We start from the raw sequence: 21686 nt of genomic DNA on the forward strand, positions 1-21686 counted from the left end.
GGGTCTTACGTACGAGGCAAATCGCCTCTCTACATGTGAAAGAAAAGGCATCTTTGAGTGGGGAAAATAGCAGTGGAAGAGGTCATGAGGAGAGAAGAAGACGGCAGCGCTGTCCTTCACAAAATAATCCTACTCATGCAGACGTCATTTCGGAAGGACGCAGGGTTTTTCTTTTTTTTTTTTACCTTCCTCTCTTCCATTTGTCGTTTGTTTCCTCTGTTGGTGTTTGTTCATGAGGCAGTCTCAGGGTACTTTTGGAAAAGGAAATTGGGATTTCATTACTCTCTAACAAACTTGTATGCTGTCATCCTTCCGCAAATCTGTTCAGATTTAATTGCCAGAATTTTTTTTTTCTTTTTTTGATTTTGTTCCATCTTTGGACTTTTTCCCTTTTTATTGACACATTGTGCGTAACACAAGCAGATGAGGAGGAGCAGCGGGACATGGTTCTCTACTCCCACCACTCAGCAATGAGAGAGGCGAGATGGAATTATGCTCGAGAGATTATGAAGGAGCCAAAATAGCGGCAGTGTTGGTGGTTGGCTCGGCTAAATGACTGTGTGTGATGATCAGTGCTCTGATTTAATTGGGCTCTCCAGAGCTGCCTGCATTCTGGTTAATTAAGAATGTGCAACACGAGTACATAATGCATTTATTACACAAAGGTCAACTATTCGTCAACTACTTAATAATTGTTTAGCAAATAATTTGACCCCAAAATACTCCCAGATGAACGCTAAATTGGCTTGACATTAGTTTTCCATTCATTGGTCTGGAAGCCTTTTGTACTTTCTCCAGCTAATGTCCATTTCTTATGTTAAACAGCACTGTTTTGTTTACAGCAGGTCGCCTCCCCGATTCCCAATGCAGGTCAGCCCCCTGCAGCTCCCCCCCCCCCCCTCTCTCTCTCTGTTGCTCTCCCTCCCTCCCCAGGCCAGTTGATTCAGGGAAATGGTTTGATTCACATGCAAATGATGTCAGAAGAGCCGACATTTACTCTGCTAATTATACCAGTGTTGGGATGCTGACTTGCTGACATCACTCCTGAGTATTAGTATGCACCAAGGGGAGAGGAGAGAGAGAGAGAGAGACAGAGAGAGTGTGTGTGTGTGTGTGTGTGTGTGTGTGTGTGTGTGTCAAGTCAGCCAGTGAAATTCCAACCTAAAATAGGAAGTTAACAACTATTCCTTTGAAATAAACGTGATCAAACTTGCAAAATCGTCAGTGTATGGTAATACTCTCTTACTTACTGACATATATCATGTACTCTGGTTTTGTGTGCAGCTCATCAAACACTACACATTTGTAGCAAAACCATTTACAAAAGAATCACCCAGGATCCACGTTTGCTACGAATGAGTGTGTAGGTTGTGTTGATAACGTTACATACGTTTGCTTTCAACATCATTTTCATATGTATTCCAACTACATAATATTTCTTTTGTCATCGTGCTTCATTGTCTCTGCTGTTTTCTCAGCAGATGGTGATTACAGTCACGCTAAAATCTGAAAAAAAAAATTAAATAATATTTAGAATAAATATTTTTCTTAAGGCTTGCAGTTTGCCAAATTGAAGGGAATTCATTACATATTAAATTGTATTTTAATATGAAAGTTTTGAATGTACAGACCCAATTTTATGAGTTACAGCAGAGCAGCTATGATATTAATTACTGTATGACATTATATTCTGCTGTAGGGGACGAGTTTTAAAATAACCAGAGCGCTTACATCGGTGCCTTTGTTGTGAAGGTTTCAACCGGAAGCGGTCGTGTTATTATAGTTGCTTGACACCGGTTTAAGATTAAAGCGCTGCGGGTCGGTCAGTACAGAGCTCGGAGGCTGGAGAGCTCCGTACGTCTCACTCTCCGGCGTAGTTTAATGTTACAAACAAAGGACATTTCTGTTGTTTTTTTCCCTTCTTTGGGAGTGAAAACCTTCTCTGCATTCTCTCTCTCTCCCTCTCTCTCTTTCTCTCTCTCTCGGATCGGATCTCTGGAAATGGGACTTTTTTGTTTTTACGCACTGAAAGTTGGCTCCTGGCTGACGCGCTCTGCTCATCTGTAGAACTTGAGTGTGTCTGCAGAGAGCAGAAGGCTGACAAAAGCTTTTTAAAGGGACGGGGTGGATGTAGCGGAGGGTGTCCACGCCAGCAGCGGGTCGCAGCGCGCTGTTTTCGTGGCAGAGCGGCGGCGTTGTTGAGGAGCGTTACCGTTACTGGGATGAGGAAGACGTAGGCTTTTTTAACATCTTCAGCGCCGAGGTCAAAGCTATGGCTCCACTCTGCCACAGTTTCTGAGAAGGTAAGCAGCAGACTATTGATTTCTGTCCTGTCGGAGCTGCTGCGGCGAGCCCTTTGGGGGCATTTTGTGCGTAACGGAAGAGATGAGCTTTAAGGAAAACTTGAAGGGTTACCATTTTACAGCTGGCTGCCAGTTTTATTCAAGATTATTTCGCTCCTGCAAAGTCAATTCAGTTAGCTATGACTTTTTTCCCCAAAGAAATAGCCAAAGAAACGCGGAGTTGTTGGACTTGTAATTCTCCCTCTACGGACGTGTTCTCGCTGGTTTGTATCCCCCACCCCCCCCTGGAGCGCAGTGGTCAGGCTACTGTGCGCCTTCCAGCCAGAAAGTCTTTTGTTGCGCAGCCTTTGTGACATATGGACTGTCGGCTGCTTTGTAAATTACTACAGGCACGGAAAAGAACAACAGGCTTCTGACTTCTCCTTTCCTCTGGTCCACCGTGTTTCGCCTGCATGTTATTCTCGCATGTAGGATTCGTAAGAGTTTGCTGAAGTTGTCACAAGTGGCGCAGCTTCATTGCTGTTGTCTCACCGAGATGACGACAAGAGTCAATTCAGACTTACTGAGTTGTTAAGGGGTTAGAGGTTACTAGCGTAAAGGGTCACGTGATTGGCTCATAGCTTGATTGACACTTGAGCAGCTTGTTGCAGGTCTGAGTGCCGCGACTGTAAAAGCTGAGCTGGCACACAACCACGATTCCTGACATTTCAGTATCGCTTACTGCTTTTTTCCCACTGAGACTTGGCAAAAAAAGATCCCACTTAATATTCCAATATGACGGATTTGTGGTGAGAATTCCTCTAAAGTGTTTCATTAGCAACACGGACCCTAGAGCCCTTTAATACATGCTGCTGTTTGTTGGCGGGCAGTTTCCAGTCAGCATGGTCTGAAGCCCGGAGCACAGGGAGGTTTTCTTGGAAGCACTTTTCCTTACTTGAGTCCCTCTCTTCCCATTCACCGCATTTTCACTTTATGGAACAAGTCAATGCTGAACGAAGAAGTTCTGCGGTTCAAGCTCCACTACAGTGGATCTGAGGGGGAAAAGCATCCCTGTCTGATGTTAAGTAAAATTCTTGGTACTTGTGCAAACGCCCCTTTAATTCTTAGAAAGTAGGGGGAAATGTAGACTTCAATGACTTGATGGAACAGAGAGAGGAAAAGAAATTCTGGCTGAAATGTCTCGCCTGTTGAGTCTGGACATGTGTTTTCTTTGGTGTCCATCCATGTGCATGTGGGTGTGCAGTTTTGTGTCTCCGTTGCGTGAAGTCACAGGCTCAGTTGACCCCGCTAGTTCCAGGCTTCTGCTGCGTCAGCTATTGGTTGTGGGTAAGTGCGTTAGCATGTCTAAATCCAGTGGCGTTCTACTGTACTGAACAACATTAATAAATCATGATTCCGCCGCTGATGAGACTAAAAGATGTAGCCATAAGTGGCATGATCTTTATTGGCGATCAAAAAGTGGATGTAATTATATATTTTGAAGATTATAGCCCCCGAAATGTCCACCTCCCTTTATGACTAAGAATTATTTCACCTAATCCCAAAATATGGTTAATAATCCTTGAGGTGTGTCACCTGAGCCTGAGATGTGGAATTTTTTCAGCCTCTTTTTTTTTTTAATTGAATGCAAACCAGTTTGTAATATTTTGGTCATAAGTGCAGCAGATCATTGGTCTGGTTGGGGCTAATGGGCCAGAGGCTACACTAACAAGCGGACAGGACTGTGGTTCTCAGTAATCTGTTATGACAGGTGGATGCTGGCCTAATCTCTGTAGTCAGGAACACGTCGCATCTGGTTGTTACTAATTGGCCGCTAATGGAAAACATCTCCGTCCAGCCTGATTCTTGTCAGGAACACCTCCACTCATGTTTGAACTGTGATTAAATCCTAATGGCATCCAAGTGCAGGTATAGATTTTGTATCCTTGTACTTCGGTCGAAAAAGAGCGACTCATTAAATCTCCAGAGATTTCCGACGACTTCTAGACCCTGGAAAGACATGTTGCCCCCACCAGGACTTGAAAGGTTGAAAAGATGTTTGCCCTTGTCTTCCTCCAAAGAAAACAAAAGCATAGACGAACGAGAGAAGAAAAAATAAAAGACTTGGCTTCAGCGGGCACCCAGCTGTTCTCTCCTCTCTGCGCTCTCATCTGCCCGCGTTTGTGTAGAGCTGCCATTTAGAGATGGGATTATAATCTGACCGTGGAGAGTGATGCCATGGAAAAGCAGCAATGGTTTAGGGAGTTGCTCATGCATGATCTTGGTATTGGACTCCAGCTTCAAACTCTTAGGTTAAACTTTTATGACCAGTTTCAAATAAAATACCGTCAAATGTTTTTCTAAAGCCTGGGTTGACTGATCCTCTGACCTTTTTTTCCATTTATGTAAATCGAGCTTCTTTCTTCATTTTATTGGTTTAAAACACGCCTTCATGACAGTTTGTTCGGCCAGACTTCAGAGCATGCACGCTAATTATCCTGCAGGGTTGGCCTCAGCCTATCAGACACTAGTTACCTATTAAAACAACCTGTTGCCAAGGTTACGGGGCTAATCTAAAGAAACAGACGATAATTAACCTGAAATGGTGAATGATTGTCCACTGACATCATTGTCACGGGGATTACTGTCCCTCCAAATACCCCCCGGTCTGTGAACCTCTGCCTCTGGCTGACCAGTGGTCTGTCAGTGTTTAAATCTCCCTGCATGACGGAGAGGTTCAGTTAAAAAAAACAAAAAAACTCAAGCCTGTTTTACTTCCTACGCTCTACCTTGGAGTCATTTCTGAGTCGACAGTGATGTACCTGATTTATATTCCCAAACTCTTCTAATTGAAATCATGTAGATTACAAGGGGAAGCTCTGGGATTAGGTTTCAGTCGAGGGGAAATCCCAGGCATTTGCATGAGGCGACTCGTGTATAGAAGGGGAGGAGCAGCCGGCCTCTGTAGGCCTCCAGTATCTCTGCCAGTGCTGATGTGGGGAGATCAGATGTTTACGAGGTGAATCACTAGGGGAAGGTCATCAAACATCTGGATTTAGAGGGTGGGTCGGAGCCTGTTTTCGTCTCTGTGGAGTTTGACTTTGAGGCACAGGACGTTGAGATGTATCCTCCAAGAAGGAATGCGGTGTGAAATGTTTCCCTTCAGGTCCCCGCAGGCTATTTGTATGCGCTTATCTGTAAGAGCTCCTCCTCACCCAAAGGCAGAAGTAGCTGGACATCACCTGGCATGATGTCAGAACAGCGTGAGAGATGTACATACCTCCTGAATTCCTTCATCACATATATTAGTTTGCACATTAAATTCTCTTAGCGAACCTGAGTGAGCGTGTTCTCATCCACGTTTGTTTGTCTGCATTAAATTACCCGTGACAGTGAAGATGCAGGGCTGCGGCGAGGGAGACGGCGTTGCCCCTGGCTGTCGCTCCCTCCTAAATGGGAAGGAGATTTGCCAAACACCAACGTAGCATTCAGCTGGCTTGACAGCTGTGATGGCTGTGTTCATTTATCATTTCCATCAGTATTCACCGACGTCATATCTGGCCACCGCGTGTGGTTTGCTAATATTTATGGATTCAGTTGGTGAACCCTGTGGCTTGCCCTTCCACAATGGCAGCAGAAATTGCAGATGTCTGCCTTTCTGCTCGGGGCGCGTTGAAAGCTGGAGATGACAGTAATAGGCAGTCAGGCTTCTGGCGGATGGTAAGGAATCTCAAGTGCTGATGGAGCATTCATCCAGCTTGAGACCTTTACATTTGTATCCTTATATGTCATATGACCAGTTGTGGCATGTCGCAGGGGAATGTTTTACTTGGAGAGCTGCAAGAGGTTGTGTAGCATGTCTCGTGTTCGTTCTGTCATCAGAATCCATCAGTGTTTAGCCAAATACACTGCGGTGCTTTGTTAGCCAAGACTAAACCTTGGACAGGAAGTTTGAACAAGAGACAAGGTGAGTCTCTGGCAGCTCTCCACTTGCTTTGCGTTCCAAGCACTTTACATTAACACATCCTCAAGCAGCCAAGCTGTCGCTCTGTCAAACAGTGTCCTCAGTGTCTTTAAGCTTCCCTGTCAGACAGGCAGGCGTCCGTCTGGGAAGGTAATGAGATTGTCTCCCTGTTTGGGCCGCCTGAGGGGCAACAAGGGTTAGTGGGATGCGACCTTGTGGCCACCCAGAGTTTCCTCTTCATTGGGAGGCTTAGAGCTGTCACGGACACGGGAATCTGTATGCATGCAGCGTGTCAAGCCCACAGAGCAAGTAAAGGTGGCCTAGATCTGGATTTTAATCTATGCACTGAGGAATTTCACCCACATCCTGTTCTGCTTTTGGTTTGAGATGTCTCACAAGTTAAATGTCTCTCCAAAGAGTAATCCATAGCTGTTGTTTTTTTGTGACAACACTCTCGAATAGATGTTTGAGTGTGTGAAACATAACAACTCCCTTTATGACTCTCTTGACACACCTGGAGATGAAAGAGGAGGAGGAGGAGGAGGAGGAGGAGAGTCAGCGTCAAACACTCCCAATCATCTTTTCTATGGAAATTGATACTTTCCATTTTACAGCTGGGTGGAGCTGCTTGACTAATGAGAGTGGATCATTGTCCTGGCTTAGCAGCTGCTAATGTTTCTTGCTAACCCTGTGCTACACATAGGTGTGTGTGTGTGTGTGTGTGTGTGTGTGTGTGTGTGTGTGTGTGTGTGTGTGTGTGTGTGTGTGTGTGTGTGTTTGTTTGTACAGTACTGCTTTCCATCACTGTCACGAGCTGGTTTCTGCTAATTTCCATAGCCTGTTTGTGATTATATCCTTGTTCTTGGTACCTCTGAGGGTTGTTGAGCACTATTTTCATGGCACCAACTTTTTTACTGTGAGACTTGCAGTGGGAGGCCTTGACCTTTGGCCTGTGTGAAGTTCACATCCCTAATGGGTAGAGGCCCCATCTTGTGTTTAAGTAAAAGTCTAGAGTTATACAGAACTTTCAATGGGGCTTTACTAAGTCCACAGCTGTGGTGTTTGGGCGATAGATTTGACTTCTCTTTTTTTACAGACGGTTTTCTTTTAAAAAGCAAAAATGAGTTATTTTTGTTTTTTGTAATTTATGACGGGCCCCAGAGGTCCAGACACCAACTGCTGTGTGACGTACTGTTTGTGTTGAAACACCATCACCCTAAAAGTTCTACGGTGATTTATTCAGCAGTGTTTGTTTTCAATCCACCAGTGTGGATTCTTAAGCACTGAGTTTAAATTAAAAGTTTTGAAACCACAAATCTTAAACATTTGGCCTATAATTTAGAAAGCTGTATAACCAGTCCTTCATTTGCAGTCTCACTGTGCTGGGTGACCAGTATAATCTAGAGGTACTACCCTGGATGGTCCTGATGGCTGTCATTCCTCTGTTCACGTGTACTAGGAAGATCTGCGTGCACTGTAAGTGTCGTCGTGAGGAGCATGCAGTGACAGCCATGCCTGTAGAAATGGAGAAGACGGTCACCAAGCTGATGTACGACTTCCAGAGGAACTCCACCTCGGACGACGACTCAGGCTGTGCCTTAGAGGAGTACGCCTGGGTACCACCGGGACTCAAACCAGAACAGGTACTTCACAGTCTCACTGGAAGACACACAAAGACAGACAAGGGTGCAAAATTTTCTTTTCTTTTTTTTTTTTTTGCAAAGAATTGTCGTTTTGAATGACTCCTCAAGGTTGAGAGGAGATTTGTGTGCTATGAAAGCGCAACTGTCACTGATGTTACCCTTTGAGAGATCAAATCAAAGAGTGCCCACATTCTAAAAAGTTCAGAATAATTAGATAAGTCCTCCATCCCCAAACTTCACATGTATTTTTGGCTGTAAGCCTTTCTTTCTTTCTTTCTTTCTTTCTTTCTTTCTTTCTTTCTTTCTTTCTTTCTTTCTTTCTTTCTTTCTTTCTTTCTTTCTTTCTCTCTTTCTTTCTTTCTTTCTTTCTTTCTTTTTTTTTGAAGCCTTGAGTATTTCTATAAGATTCTCTTAAGTTATGCAAACAGAAAAAATTACTCAAGCGATGTTATCTCTGCTGGATGTTGCTCATAACATTTTCCCTTGGACGGCTTAAACTGAAAGTGAATTTTGGGCCACACACGACGATGGTGTCTTTGAATTACCTTTTTTCTGTTTATTACTTTCTCAGCATGACAGCTTGAGAAAAGTGTTACTCATTTGCCTGCTCTAGTGAGGGAAAAATAATAATAAATTGGGATCCAACATGTTTAAAGAGTATTTTTGCCGCACAAAATGCAACAGCAAAAGGAGTGATTAAGAGTGGGTTTTTTGAATTCATTTTTTATTATTAAACCTGTTATTATTATTGATACAATTTTCAACTTTTGGAGAGCAGATGTAACATTACTGTATGGCAGGCTGAATTTTGGCAGCATTGTCCTGAAGCATTGTTTGTAGATTAATTATGAAGGAGCGATTGCAGATAGCGCACAGATTATATTTTACTCACACGGTATAAAGACAAGGCGGTGCAGTGGTGCAGTGGTTTGCACTGTCACCTCATAGCAAGAAGGTTGCGGGTTCGAGTCCCGGCTCCAGCACAGGATCTTTCTGTGTGGAGTCTGCATGTTCTCCCTGTTCCTGTGAGGCATGTTCCTCCTGGCATGTCTCTGATGCACCAGCAGCATGTTTAATAAGCTGTACATTCTCCAGCCTTTCATACTTTCCATCAGACCTGTATGTCACCATATGACGCTCAGCCGTCCCCCTGACTGAAGCCACTGCAGGCTAGTAGATAACGAGGATTATGAGGCTTCCAAAATCACATTAATCCCCAGTTCATTCCGTCCACAAACATGTTTACAGTAAGTTTCATCGTGGCGGTTTGCTAAACATGAGAAACACGGCCCCTGAAAAAAAATCCTCTTTTATTGAACTGTGGGTGTGCACGCATGGGAGGGTTCCTCATTTATAGGACACAGAAGTGTTAATGGAAGCTGGTTCCATTTTGTTGATGAGCTGAGGGTGATGAACCGGTCAGTGTGGTGCTGGCACATCCCTCTGTTTTCACCTCGAGACCCAGAGCTGCTATTTTTCATCCCCCCACCACCACAACCACCGCCACCACTACCCCACTCCAGGGTCACACATCTAACCCTGAAGTCAATTAGGTTCTCGTCTAGTAGCGATACCATTTGACGAGCAGTCGGGCCATAATTGAAGCTGGCCAGGAAGCATTGCAACAAGGCTTAACAATCTTAACAATGACTGCCTTGTAATTATTTTTGTCTCTGAAATCAGAGATAAAAATAATCAGCACTGATGGAAAATCTGTCACGGCTATGGTCAATGTGATCATGTTTCATGTGGTGTCACTGCAACAAGTTTTATGCTGATGTGGGACCTCCGGTAGAGGGCCGGAGGTTTGCCTAATATGGGGCTTTTCATCACCCAGCCTTCCTCCATATAAGGTAGAGATGGGTTCTATTTAATCTCATAGATCTAAACAGTTGATTTAGGTTTCCCCGCGGGGACTCGACGCTCTGTATGAGTCTTTTATTCCACCAGCAGCAGTGTCTGCTGTGTAACCAGAGATCGCAGACCAGGACTGAGGTATTCATTCAGTCAGATATTTGATTATGAGGGAGAACCGTCATCCACGTAGTTGTGGCCTTATTTAAAGAAAACGAAACTTCATCTGCATTTTTCAAGGCTTCTTTCATTACTGAGCATGTTGGAGATGTCGCTGTCTACTCGTGCGCCGTCTCGCCGTCTCTCCTGGACGTTGCCAAGTCACAGCTTGTCAAGACCAAGAATGTTACTCAGCAGTGGTCTGGAAGAGGTGTGTGTTTGTCTTCCTACCATCGCATAACAGGAGCTGCAGTGTACTGATGTGCCTCCTGCGTAGCGTCTTAACTTACAGACGAACATGAAGTACTGATCACATATATGATTTTTGATCACAAGGGGCGATCACACTATGATAGGGTCCAGAGAGGTATATGATGTGGCTCTAGAAAGCATGCAACAATCACTTGAAAAATTAGGAAAACGCATTTCAAAATGTTCACGTCTTTGATGGCGCTACTGAGGGCTGGGTGATCGAACTTATATCAAAAATATTTAGAGGCCATTTTTGATATCGATATATTAAATTAGCAAAGGTTTGCAAAATCCCGTCAGATAATCAGTTCTATCATCGCGTCAGTCCTGAATGGTTGTGAAAAGTGTGATGTCATCATTTTGAAGTAATTTTTTTTTAAGTCTTCAGAATTTAGTTTGAATTTTTGTTTTTTTAGGCAAATTATGTATCACAATTCTTGTCATGAGTAAAGGTATCACAATAGGGTGTGTGTGTGTGTGTGTGTGTGTGTGTGTGTGTGTGTGTGTGTGTGTATATATATATATATATATATATATATATATATATATATATATATATTGATGTATTATGCAGCTTAGATTAACAGGGTGTTTAGCAAATTGATACTGACATCCCCATCAGCCTTGGCGACACTTTAATAACATCTGTTAGCATACAACAAGTTCAAATGACCGCACACTGGTGTCCCTCATATGTATCCCACCGGCATATTAGCTTTGTCAGCGTTAGCATGTAGTTCAAAGCAACTTCCTGCCTTCAGAGCTGTGCTAGCAAGCATAGATGCAGATTAAACAGGCAGCTGCATTTTATTACATGCACTTTTGGGTTTTATCTGAGCTAAATGAACCAAAGTGAGGTGTCTGTATCTGGGCAGCTCCTCAGCTAAGATGCATGAAGACAGAATAGGGAATAAAAACCATGGTACGCTGTTTGAGTGTGTACTCCAAACTATAATGTGTCGAGTAAATGTTGAAAGGTTGATAGAACTGATGCCTTCTGGTGACTTTTTGTCTGGCTGTCCAGACATTAACAGTTATAGAAACCAGCTGTGTGAAACGATCGGTCTTGCCTCTCCCTTATCTGCCGTTTGCTTTAGCTTTTAAAAGAAAGCCGGTTGAAAATCCTGCCCTGTCTTTAGTTTCTGCTTTTGATTACAGTTATTATCACAAGCTGCTCCTCCTGGCTCTCGCTGCTGTCGTACATCCATGACGTGCATATATATGCGGTCGTGAGCATCTGCCTTGAGATCTTTTTCCTCAGGGCTGTGGGCCTTTCACCTCCAGGATGTATCCGTGTTGTGTTTTGGAGCATGTTTGGTAATTTATCATGAAGTGCGAAGCAGCAATGTGCTCTTTCCTCCCTTTCGTCAGCTTTTGACCACCCAGTCTTTCATGCTGATGGACACATATCTTACATCCCTCACCAACACCTGAGGAAACCAACAAAAGCAAGAAGGTGTTGGGTAACAGAAAGAGACTCCACCGTAGCAGCCAGCTTGGAAAGAGACAGAATGTGATGCTCCAGGACAAGAAACAAGAGACCTGATAAAGGATGTGATTTTGATATTATAAAATAGTGTTTGCTCCCTGCGTACTGCATTATGCCAGTTGATGGGTGTGTTTGTGAGTGTGACGAACTGTGTGTTATTGCCAAGGGCAGAGCTGATGGTCTCCAGTCAGTGGATCTATTCAAGAGACAGATAGGTTATTAAGATTGTCTCGACCCCGTCAGCAACTATTGATCCCCTCTTTTATCTCCGCATGACTTGATCTCCCTCTGTTGTTGTGTATTTGGTCATCTCATTAGATTGAAGATTCTCTCATTTTAGGAGTTAAACATTTTCCTTCCATCTTTAATTCCCCCTCAGCTCTTCTCCCCGTATTTGACCTTTGTCCTCAAATCACTCCTTAAAATCCTGCAGCTCTCTGGATCTGCCCCCCAGCATGACCTCTATTACACCTCAGTCCCGCCTCCTACTCCCACCCGGCTGGTTACAGTGCCATGGATAGACTGCAATAAATAATAGGGAGATGACGTTCATTGTCTGCCTCTGTAATGTAAGGAATGCGCCAGTCAGTTAGAATGACCAGATTAGCATTAATCCTGCTGTTGCAAACGTATGCACACACCGTCTCACACATATGAGTTAATCACTTTCTCAGTCTGTATGTGTGTGTGTGTGTGTGTGTGTATGTGTGTGTGTGTGTGCGCGCGCACATCTGACAGGTCAGTGATACATTCCCATGAGGATGGGTCAAGATGGAGAGGTGTGATTCCATTAGGTTTTAGCTAGTGGGCCATAAATCAGTGATTTTAGGTGTGTGTGTGTGTGTGTGTGTGTGTGTGTGTGTGTGTGTGTGTGTGTGTGTGTTAGTCACTCCCAGTTTTATATTTTTCACAGTGTACTTCTATTTAAGGATTATTGATCTTGAGGATGTAGCTTAATCACCAAGTGGCATGTTTGCTCAGTCACTCATGTAATCAAATAAAAACCTCTGCTTTTCAAAATAAGAGTGATTCATTGATATTAATCAGCAGCACTCCTGGCGTCTATTTTCAGACGACCAGACAGATTGCATGTTCTTGAAGCTCCAGACACATCTCGTCATCTCTCTCTGCCTCTGTGTCAGGTTCATCAGTACTACAGCTCCCTGCCTGAGGACAAGGTGCCCTACGTGAACAGCCCTGGAGAGAAATACCGCATCAAACAGCTGCTCCATCAGCTACCGCCCCACGACAATGAGGTGAGCATCCAAACTCACCCTTCCCCCATCAGCGCCGTCCGTCCATCCATCCATCTTTCTCCTCTCCTTCCTCTCCTTCAGGGTGTTTCAGAGATAAGAGAGGAGCAAGGAGGAGGAGACAGACAGGAGTGGAATTAGAAGTGTTTCTGTAGCGGCCCGTTATTGTTTTAATGTCAAGTAGAAGGATAGATGTCGAGATCAGCAGCCCTCAGCATCTCCACGCTGCATTTCACTTCATTCGTGGTTAATTTGGTCTTGAGAGTGACAAGGAAATGCTGACACTGCCTGAGTTAACATCCACTAGTGCCTCTGTAGCTGCGTAACACTTCTTAACGTGTTTGTTTGTGTGTTCAGGTGCGCTACTGTAACAGTCTGGACGATGAGGAGAAACGGGAACTGAAGCTCTTCAGTAACCAACGGAAACGTGAAAACCTCGGCCGCGGCAACGTTCGACCGTTTCCCGTGACGATTACGGGGGCCATCTGCGAACAGGTAGCTTCACAGAAATATTGAAACCATCATCAGTGTGTAGTGTCGAGACAGCAGGAAGTAGTTACAACAACTCAGTGTTCCTCTTCAAAATATGGTTCCTGAGTCACAAGTGTTTAAAGTATGAGGAGGTCAAAGGTGTCATGTGGCCTCGTGACAGGAATACTGAATCGACTGTAACATTTCAGACCATTGTGATTGTGTTGAAGATGTGATTTATGTTGACAGAAAAAGGGCAGAAGACACATCAGAGTGACCTTGTCAGTCTTATCTCAGGCCTTTTATTGAAGTCCTGCTCTTAAGTTGCTGTACGTAGGACTGGGCGGTGAAAAACTTATCAAGAACGTTCCAAGTCTTTTGATGATTGTGATGATTGTGACGATTCAAATTAATATACCCCATAATATGGATCATGGTAAAGGAATGATGTCACTTTGAGATAATTTGTTTTTTTCAATAAAAGAAAAGAAGCGCTCAAAATCATGAAGAAAAAAAAAAAGTCGTGGTTTCAAACTGCCTCAAATCCCCCTGGAACCAATTCATCACAGCAGCACCAGGCTGCCCATCAAATATTTACTGTTTCGTCTACATGCACACTTTTAGTGGCCTTAAGGGGCGTCAGAGTGCAATGGATAGTGTTCTTTTAACAACACGCTAGCGCAGACACTGCCGGCGGCGTGGAGCCACTCTGCCGTGTTGGTGCTCCAGTAGAGTTTCACTTAGCAGACTGCCTCACCACACACACACACACACACACACACACACACCCCTCACCTCTTTCTCCTAGCAGCAGTGGGCTTGGTGCCGGTTAGATAACCTGATTGTAACTCCCCCTTGTACCTCCATCCTCCTTCCACCCCTCTAAATGTACTTTGCCCATCTGAACCCCCCCCCCCCCCCAATCTCTGTAGCAGTCCTTGTCATTTATCTTTGGGTTTCTCTACCTTTACACCTCCACGCTGCTCCCACTCTATGTTTTATCCTCCAATACATCCCTCTCAATTTCCGTTCCACCCACTTGGCCCCACTAGTGTACGAAAGCAGCCACCCAACGTCCTCTCTGTGTGAGCCACACACACTTACAGATACCCTTGTGGTCTTTAGTTTTAATGTGAAATTGTATAACACACAGTTATACTGATGTCGTTAAAGAAAAAAACGGGCACTTAAACTGGCAGGAAAACTGCATCGGTGATGACCTCACACGACACTCCCAGCTGTAACTAAGACGTCATTCTGCTTCTCTGCCCTTCACTATCCTGCTATCTAATGGCCCATAGCAGCAGCTCTATTTGACAGGGATTCCATCACATTAAGGTAGTAATGATACTATTTCGTGGGGCTTTTGAACTATGAATGTATTAAGAGATGTGGATACCGTCTTTCTCATCACATGTGACCTCACCTTTAAGAAGCACACACACCAGCCAAACTAAGTTTCTCCTGAGAGTATGTGAACGGGTGATTGCTTCATATTAAACAGTTAATTTCCATTCCAACACTCACCTGTGGTCTTCAGCTTTGGGTGGAGGATGCGCACTCCTCTGTGGGGTGACTGTGGCCTCAAGAGCAACAAAGTGTTATTACAAGCCAGCCCAGCGCTAAGTCGCTCTGATTCCCGTATAAATGATCCCATTACATCACATTTGCATGACATTATGTCATTTAGTGGACACTTTTCCCCCCAAAATTGAATAACAATAGCACATTTTGTCAGAAGTGGAACCAGCTGTACATCCTGTTTTTAGTCAGTTAAGATCTTAGAGGGGAATGAGCTCCAGTGTTGAGGGAGCGGTTAGCAATTGAAGACAGAAGATCCCTTTAATCAATAACTTGTTCCAGCTCTACACTAAAGGTCCTTCCCCAGTTGGTGTGCGTGTGCGTGTGTGTGTGTGTGTGTGTGTGTACACCCACTTGGTTTTTGTTAGCTATTGGATACATTTTCTGGTATGAACACTAACATTATCCTGACCTGTAAGTCCTAATGGGGTCAAAGGCTGGTCCTATGTAGCAGGACTTCATTCATGATTAAGGTCAGGGTTGGGTTCTGGATTCAACTGAAGAAGAAGTCTTCATCATCACAGGGGCAGCACGGGGGCCCAGTGGTTCAGTCTGTTGCCTCACAGTCAGGTGGTCCAGTTTGGGCTCCTGACCAAAACCAAGACAGGTCCCCAGTTACATGCACATTTCTCCTGACAGATGAGATGATGGTGCTTCATTTCTTAGTCATTGTCATGAAGAAATAGTACACAGTGGTCTAGAAATTGGTATCTGCCACTACAGTTTGCTAAAAATGATGTTCCCCTGTCTCTCTGTAGTGTGGTGGCCAGATAAACGGTGGGGACATTGCTGTGTTTGCATCTCGGGCCGGTCATGGTTTGTGTTGGCACCCCGCCTGCTTCGTGTGCAACATGTGCAGCGAGCTCCTGGTGGACCTCATCTACTTTTACCAGGAAGGGAAGATCTACTGCGGCCGGCACCACGCTGAGAGGCTGAAGCCACGCTGCACCGCCTGCGACGAGGTAGACGCCCATCACATGTACATACGAGCACGAACACGGATGTTATGAGGGACTGTGTAGAGCTATTTATAATCATGAACACACCTTCTGCACATATGCTTGCCTACATGCACACCAAACCGCTGTCATATGACACTCACAGGTTCTGCTTCTAAACGCATACAAGGTTTTTCCCATCTAATAAGGTCAGCCCTCATTATGGTGATCTCCCAAACATGACTCTCTGTCTCTAAATGGGGGCAAGGTTGACACGTGAAAGGCAGCACTTTGTTTCAACACCAGCACAATTAAAGGTAAATCATCTAGCTTCCGCCAACTCTCTAAACACCGCAGCACATGACAGAGAGGGTGATCTAAAAGTACTAATTTGTGTGAGGAGGGGGAAAGAGGGCAACCCGAGCCTTTGTGTTGTCATTCAGCACATCCTAATAAACCAACTGAGGATTTGGCTCTGAGGACCTGTGATAAACTATCCCCTCTTCTTGTTCCTCTCTCCTTAGATCATCTTTGCGGATGAGTGCACTGAGGCAGAGGGGCGTCACTGGCACATGAAGCACTTCTGCTGTTTTGAGTGTGAGACGGTGCTGGGGGGCCAGCGCTACATCATGAAAGAGGGACGGCCCTACTGCTGCTCCTGCTTCGAGTCCCTCTACGCTGAGTACTGTGATTCCTGTGGGGAACATATCGGTATGATCCAAAATATGTTGATATATTTTCTCATGTAAGAATTTTATATCGAACACAAACGAGAAAGGGGTAGAAAGCATGTAGCCCAAATAGTAGTTTATCACTGAATGATGTTATCCATGCTTGGGAATTTAAGGTGAGGAATATCTGCCCTATGTATCTTGTGAATGAATACCAACCTGCGGCAAAGTTATGACTGAAGCAGATAGAGAGAGAGCAAGTGTGTGTGTGTGTGTGTATGTGTGTGTGTTTACATGCGTGTGCGTGTGTGTACGCGTTTGTGTGTGTGTGTGTGTTTGTGTGTTCCAACCCGGGTGTGATTTTGGATGCATGCCTCTCAACAAATTGCCTCTCTAATTATTTGCCGGATAGGATATGGGTAAATATGTGAATATTGGGCACAATAAAAGAGTTTTAATTAAAAGCATTAGAAAACATGCTTGCAACAGATGGCAGCCATTACTAAATAGCAGCTTTTCTCCCTGCATGGTGCTGCAAACATACTGAAAATGCAAGATGTTTATTTATGGCTGAGTAAGCTCCATAAAGAGTTTTCCCTCCCTCAAGTGCAGTTAGATTGCTGCTTCTAACTGCATTTTCTCACTGATTAAGAAACAGCATATTTAATAAAGACATTAAGTACATTTTATAATTTCAAGCTATTTAATAAAGACAGGCATCTTAATGTTTTAATGTTGTTTTGTGCATTTTTCATGCGTTCTGTCATTTGAATTCATTTACTGGTTACCTTTCCTGCAGGCATTGACCAAGGCCAGATGACATACGATGGGCAGCACTGGCATGCCACTGAGGGCTGCTTCTGTTGCGCCCGATGTAAACGCTCCCTGCTGGGCCGCCCCTTCCTGCCCAAGCAGGGTCAAATTTTCTGCTCGCGTTCTTGCAGTCTGGGGGAGGAACCCAATGGCTCAGATTCCTCTGACTCTGCCTTCCAAAGCGCTCGCTCCACCAGAGAGTCCAGACGTAGCTCCAAGGCAGGAAAGAGTGGTGGCGCGGTGCAGACGGAGAGATTTTCAGGGGAGGTGGACCCTCTGTCTATACAAATGGACCTTCTGAGTCTCTCTAGCCAAACTCCTAGTTTGACTCGTGAGCCGCCTGCTTGGCAGAACCAGAAGCAAGCTGGTGATGATTACAGTTATGAATCTCAGTCAGACCCGACTGCCACTCCCACCCCTCTCCAGCTCCTCAGCCAGTGTAATGTCAGGACTTCCTACAACCCCCCCTGCACTGGACAGAACAGTCAACAGCAGGATCACAGGATCAAGGAAAACGGAGGCTTGAAGAGACCACCTGTCTCGGCCATGAAGGGCCACTCTCTAAATGAGACATGGTTCCAACAACCCGGTCCAGAGGACTACTATCCACCCAAGCTGAGGACCCAAAAGAGCTTCACTGAAGTGTCTCACTGCTCGCAGCACAATAACGGCTTTTCCTCAGACAAGCGCTCCATCAGTCTGCATGGCTTCCAGAGGGATTCAGGGCTGCCAGTAGAAACCCAGGTAGCACGAAGCAGGAACCCCATCAATGCACTTAACCTAACTGAACAGTTGACCCCTCTGGAGCAGACCCCGAGAGGATCCATGGAATCCCTGGCCCTGTCTAACACCACAGGTGGGTGTGATGGAACTTGATGTTTTCTTTTAACAACAATGGGATGACAATCAATAAAAGTTCTTATTTCTTTTCAGGTAATTCAGCCGATAGAGAGGGGAAGCGCCAAGAGCACCTGTCTCGTTTCTCCATGCCAGACCTGAGTAAAGACTCCGGAATGAATGTGTCAGAGAAAAGCAACATGGGCACCCTCAACTCATCAGTGCAGTTTCGCAGCTCTGAGTCCCTTCACAGCCTCACCGCCAGTCAACCCTACATGGAAATGGATCCTCCCAGATCCTCCCAGTACCAACTGCAGTACTGCGAGCCCACTGGTATGGGTGTGGGTTTGGGGATGACTCATTTACCACCTGGCTTCACCTTCCAGGAAGAGGACAGGGTAAGTTTGGTGAGCAGCGCCAATGCCGCCCGCCTGCCACCCATCAGTGAGCGCAGGGTGGGTGGGGTTGGCATCACAGGAGGAGGCGGAAGGGGAGCAAGTATCCGGATAGATATACCAGAGGAGACTCCCCAGAGGCGCCGGCACCACCACCATCGCTCTCGTAGATCCCGTCGCTCTCGTTCAGAAAATGCTCTCCACTTAGTGGCCGAGCGGAGGATGAGACCTCAAGAAAGACCGCAGCTGCATGTCCGGGAGGATTACGACCGTTTCCCACCACCGAGGAGTGCCAGGGACCAGTTTGGAGTTGGAGGAGGTGGAAGGTACCAGCCCCAACTCTTCAGACAGTGCCCCAGGACCACATCTGATCTGACACTTCAGAATCCTGGAGCCAGCCGTCGTACGGGATTGAACCAATACTCCTGGGATGATTATGATGATGACTGGTGCTCCACCTGCTCTTCATCCTCTGAATCAGAGGATGAAGGATACTTCCTGGGAGAACCCATACCTAGACCCATCCAGCTGCGCTACCTCAGCAACCAGGAGCTCGTCCATAAGTATGGCAACACAGGGATGGGAGGTCCCAACCGCAGCGGGCAGTTGCATACCCGCAAACGAAGGAAAAGCAAGAACTGCATCATTTCTTAACGGTTGACATCACATTGTCATCCAGCTTGTGTACACTAACATCCTCCATCTGGAACAAAGGAAAACAAACCAACAGTCCATTTATTCAGTGTTGTTAAGTGTTTAATATCATGTAATTGAAAGTCAGTGATAAACTGCAGTCGGTAATCAGTGAAAAATCACCAGTGTTTGCACGTTTCTTCATTTTAATGTTTTGGAATATCTCCTGAGTATTAAGGCTAACAGTAACACGCACCGCTCTAAAAAGTCTCAACATTTTACAAACGCTGATGTACAATTTTGTTTATATTATTATAATCTCCATGCAGCAAAAAAAAGTGAGCCTGTTTGGTACAATTTAGCTTTTTCATGTAATGTGATTTAGATATAGGATATACTGTACTATTGTCTTCAGTTCATAGTATGTACATAGATAAATGAACTAATAATTTCACTTAAGTTAAGGACATCAGTGTAAATATGGTTGTAAATGAGGCCTCACATATTTTTATATTTTGTATGGATAGAATCATTTATGTATTAAATATGTATAATGTAGAGATAGAAAATGACAACGTATGCATGTTTTATTTGGCTGACCTGATCCTGCATTTGGAATAAAGGAGTATTTCAGTGAGTGATTTGACGGACAGCTGGTGTATGTCTCAAGAGAATGATAGCACATTGCCTGGTGCACACAGAGCTACCTTCTCCATCTGTTTCATGGATTAATTAATGATAATGAGGTGTAGAGGTTAATAAGAGTGTAACCTGCTTCTGGATTGAACTGCTGCTGCCAATCAGTTCTACAGGTTGAAGAAAATCTGAAAGTAGTTAGTGAGCTCAATACAATAACTTCCATCCATCCATGTTCTACTGCTTATCCTGTTAAGGTTCGCGGGGGGAGGGGGTGGAGCCTATACCAGCAGCCTTCAGACAAGAGGTGGGGTTCACCCTGGACAGGTCACCAGTCCATCACAGGGCCAACACATAGAGACAGACAACCATTCACACTCACAGTCACACCTACAGTCAATTTAGAGTATCAATCAGCCTCGTCCCCTCTTGATGTCTTTGGGCTGTGGGAGGAAGCTGGAGTACCAGAGAGAACCCACACAGGAACAGGGAGAACATGGAGACTCACACAGAAAGATCCTGTGCTGGAGCCGGGGATCAAACCTGGAACCTTCTTGCTGTGAGGTGACCATGCTGACCACTGCACCACCGTGCCGCCAACAGTAACTTCAATAGGGATTTCCATTGGGTTGCACCACACAAACTACGAAGTTCCTTTGTAGTTTTGTCATTGTATCCATGCATGACTGTATAAAATAAATGAGCAGATGGTCTGAAACATGAATCCAAAGCAGAAGTTGTTCTCCGCCAGTTGTAAAAAGATGTCCATTTTTTTTACCAGTGGCCCTATAATAGTAAAATAGAAAGGCTATGTTGGGGCTTGAATTAGGGTAGAAGTTGAGGTTCTACGTACCTTTTAAAAACCATAAATTAAAAAAAGTAATGACTGAGAACCAAGTGTCACAGAGTTGACAGCAATGTAACACCTTTGAATTATTCTTCCATAGAAACATTAACAAGCTTGCTAAGTCTCAACCTTTTGAACCTTCATGGAGTATTTTTCCAATTTACAAAAAAGAGAAAGCAACGTGAAAATGCAAAAGCTCACCTCTCTTTTTGTAAATATAGGTCATATCAGGTTGTATCTTAGTGTCATACTGTAAATTGGATTACGTCTGATGTCCATGTGGTCAGGGGATTAGCGCCAGCCCCCATAATCCTCACAAACTCACACGTATGTTTGGAGCAAGTTGTGTTAGCACCCCTCTTGATTAGAAATGTTGAAGCGCTAATGCTTGAGCATGACTGCTGCATTTACTTCACTTGACCTCAACTTCCAAGGCGTGTGCTCCAGTTTTCATGTTTACTCTGGGAGACGGGGGTAACTCCCATGGGGATGGGGGTGGGGTAGGATCTAATTTAGTCAGCGATGCAACACCAAAACCCAAACATGTGAGTAACATTAGAGGTCAGACTGCTCATGCGTTGGTCTGTAGATGTGCGTTTCCACCTGCTTTATCATTCGCTAGCTGAAATTTGGGACGTGTATCATGCAACCATTGTCTCCAAAACACACACCAGCCTCTGTCCTCAGTAACAAGACTTTTTATTGTTCTTGACATGAGCTTGATTCGTTTCTTTAAGTCTTATCCTCCAGTGTATGTCTGTGTTTGCTTGTGTTGAATTAAAAATAAATGGAGGACATACAATGCGGGGCACCACAGCATGTAGCCGTATGCTTTCTGGGAGTTGCCACGTCTGAGGTCGCGGATGGCAGGAAGATAATACTCACCTTTACATGGATTCCTGCAGGTGCGACAGTCACATTGTCAGTCACGCTCTCACTGCAAGTCAATAGGTTCCACGGGTGTTTTG

At 44.8% G+C, this 21686-nt stretch overlaps 1 protein-coding gene across 4 annotated transcripts in view; it reads left to right on the plus strand.

Moving 5' to 3' along the window:
• The window catches only part of prickle2b (prickle homolog 2b), an 86292-nt gene extending 65784 nt beyond the window's left edge, over positions 1 to 20508 (plus strand). The window contains exons 1-8 of one of the 4 annotated variants that reach the window (XM_086198677.1): positions 1825 to 2303; positions 7710 to 7889; positions 12786 to 12899; positions 13254 to 13391; positions 15707 to 15910; positions 16411 to 16597; positions 17357 to 18226; positions 18304 to 20505. In XM_086198677.1, coding sequence (XP_086054803.1) covers positions 7758 to 7889; positions 12786 to 12899; positions 13254 to 13391; positions 15707 to 15910; positions 16411 to 16597; positions 17357 to 18226; positions 18304 to 19256 — 2598 coding nt within the window. In that variant the 5' untranslated portion in view covers positions 1825 to 2303; positions 7710 to 7757 and the 3' untranslated portion in view covers positions 19257 to 20505. Of the gene's footprint in view, positions 1 to 1824; positions 2304 to 7705; positions 7890 to 12785; positions 12900 to 13253; positions 13392 to 15706; positions 15911 to 16410; positions 16598 to 17356; positions 18227 to 18303 lie in introns of those variants that run through there. The other 3 variants (XM_086198676.1, XM_086198675.1, XM_086198674.1) reach the window with 3 other exon arrangements.
• The last annotated feature ends 1178 nt before the right edge of the window (positions 20509 to 21686 follow it).

Source organism: Aulostomus chinensis, chromosome 3 (assembly GCF_037954235.1).
Source record: "Aulostomus chinensis isolate RoL2024-O1b breed Wild chromosome 3, RoL_Achi_v1.0, whole genome shotgun sequence".
NCBI classification, from domain to species: domain Eukaryota; kingdom Metazoa; phylum Chordata; class Actinopteri; order Syngnathiformes; family Aulostomidae; genus Aulostomus; species Aulostomus chinensis.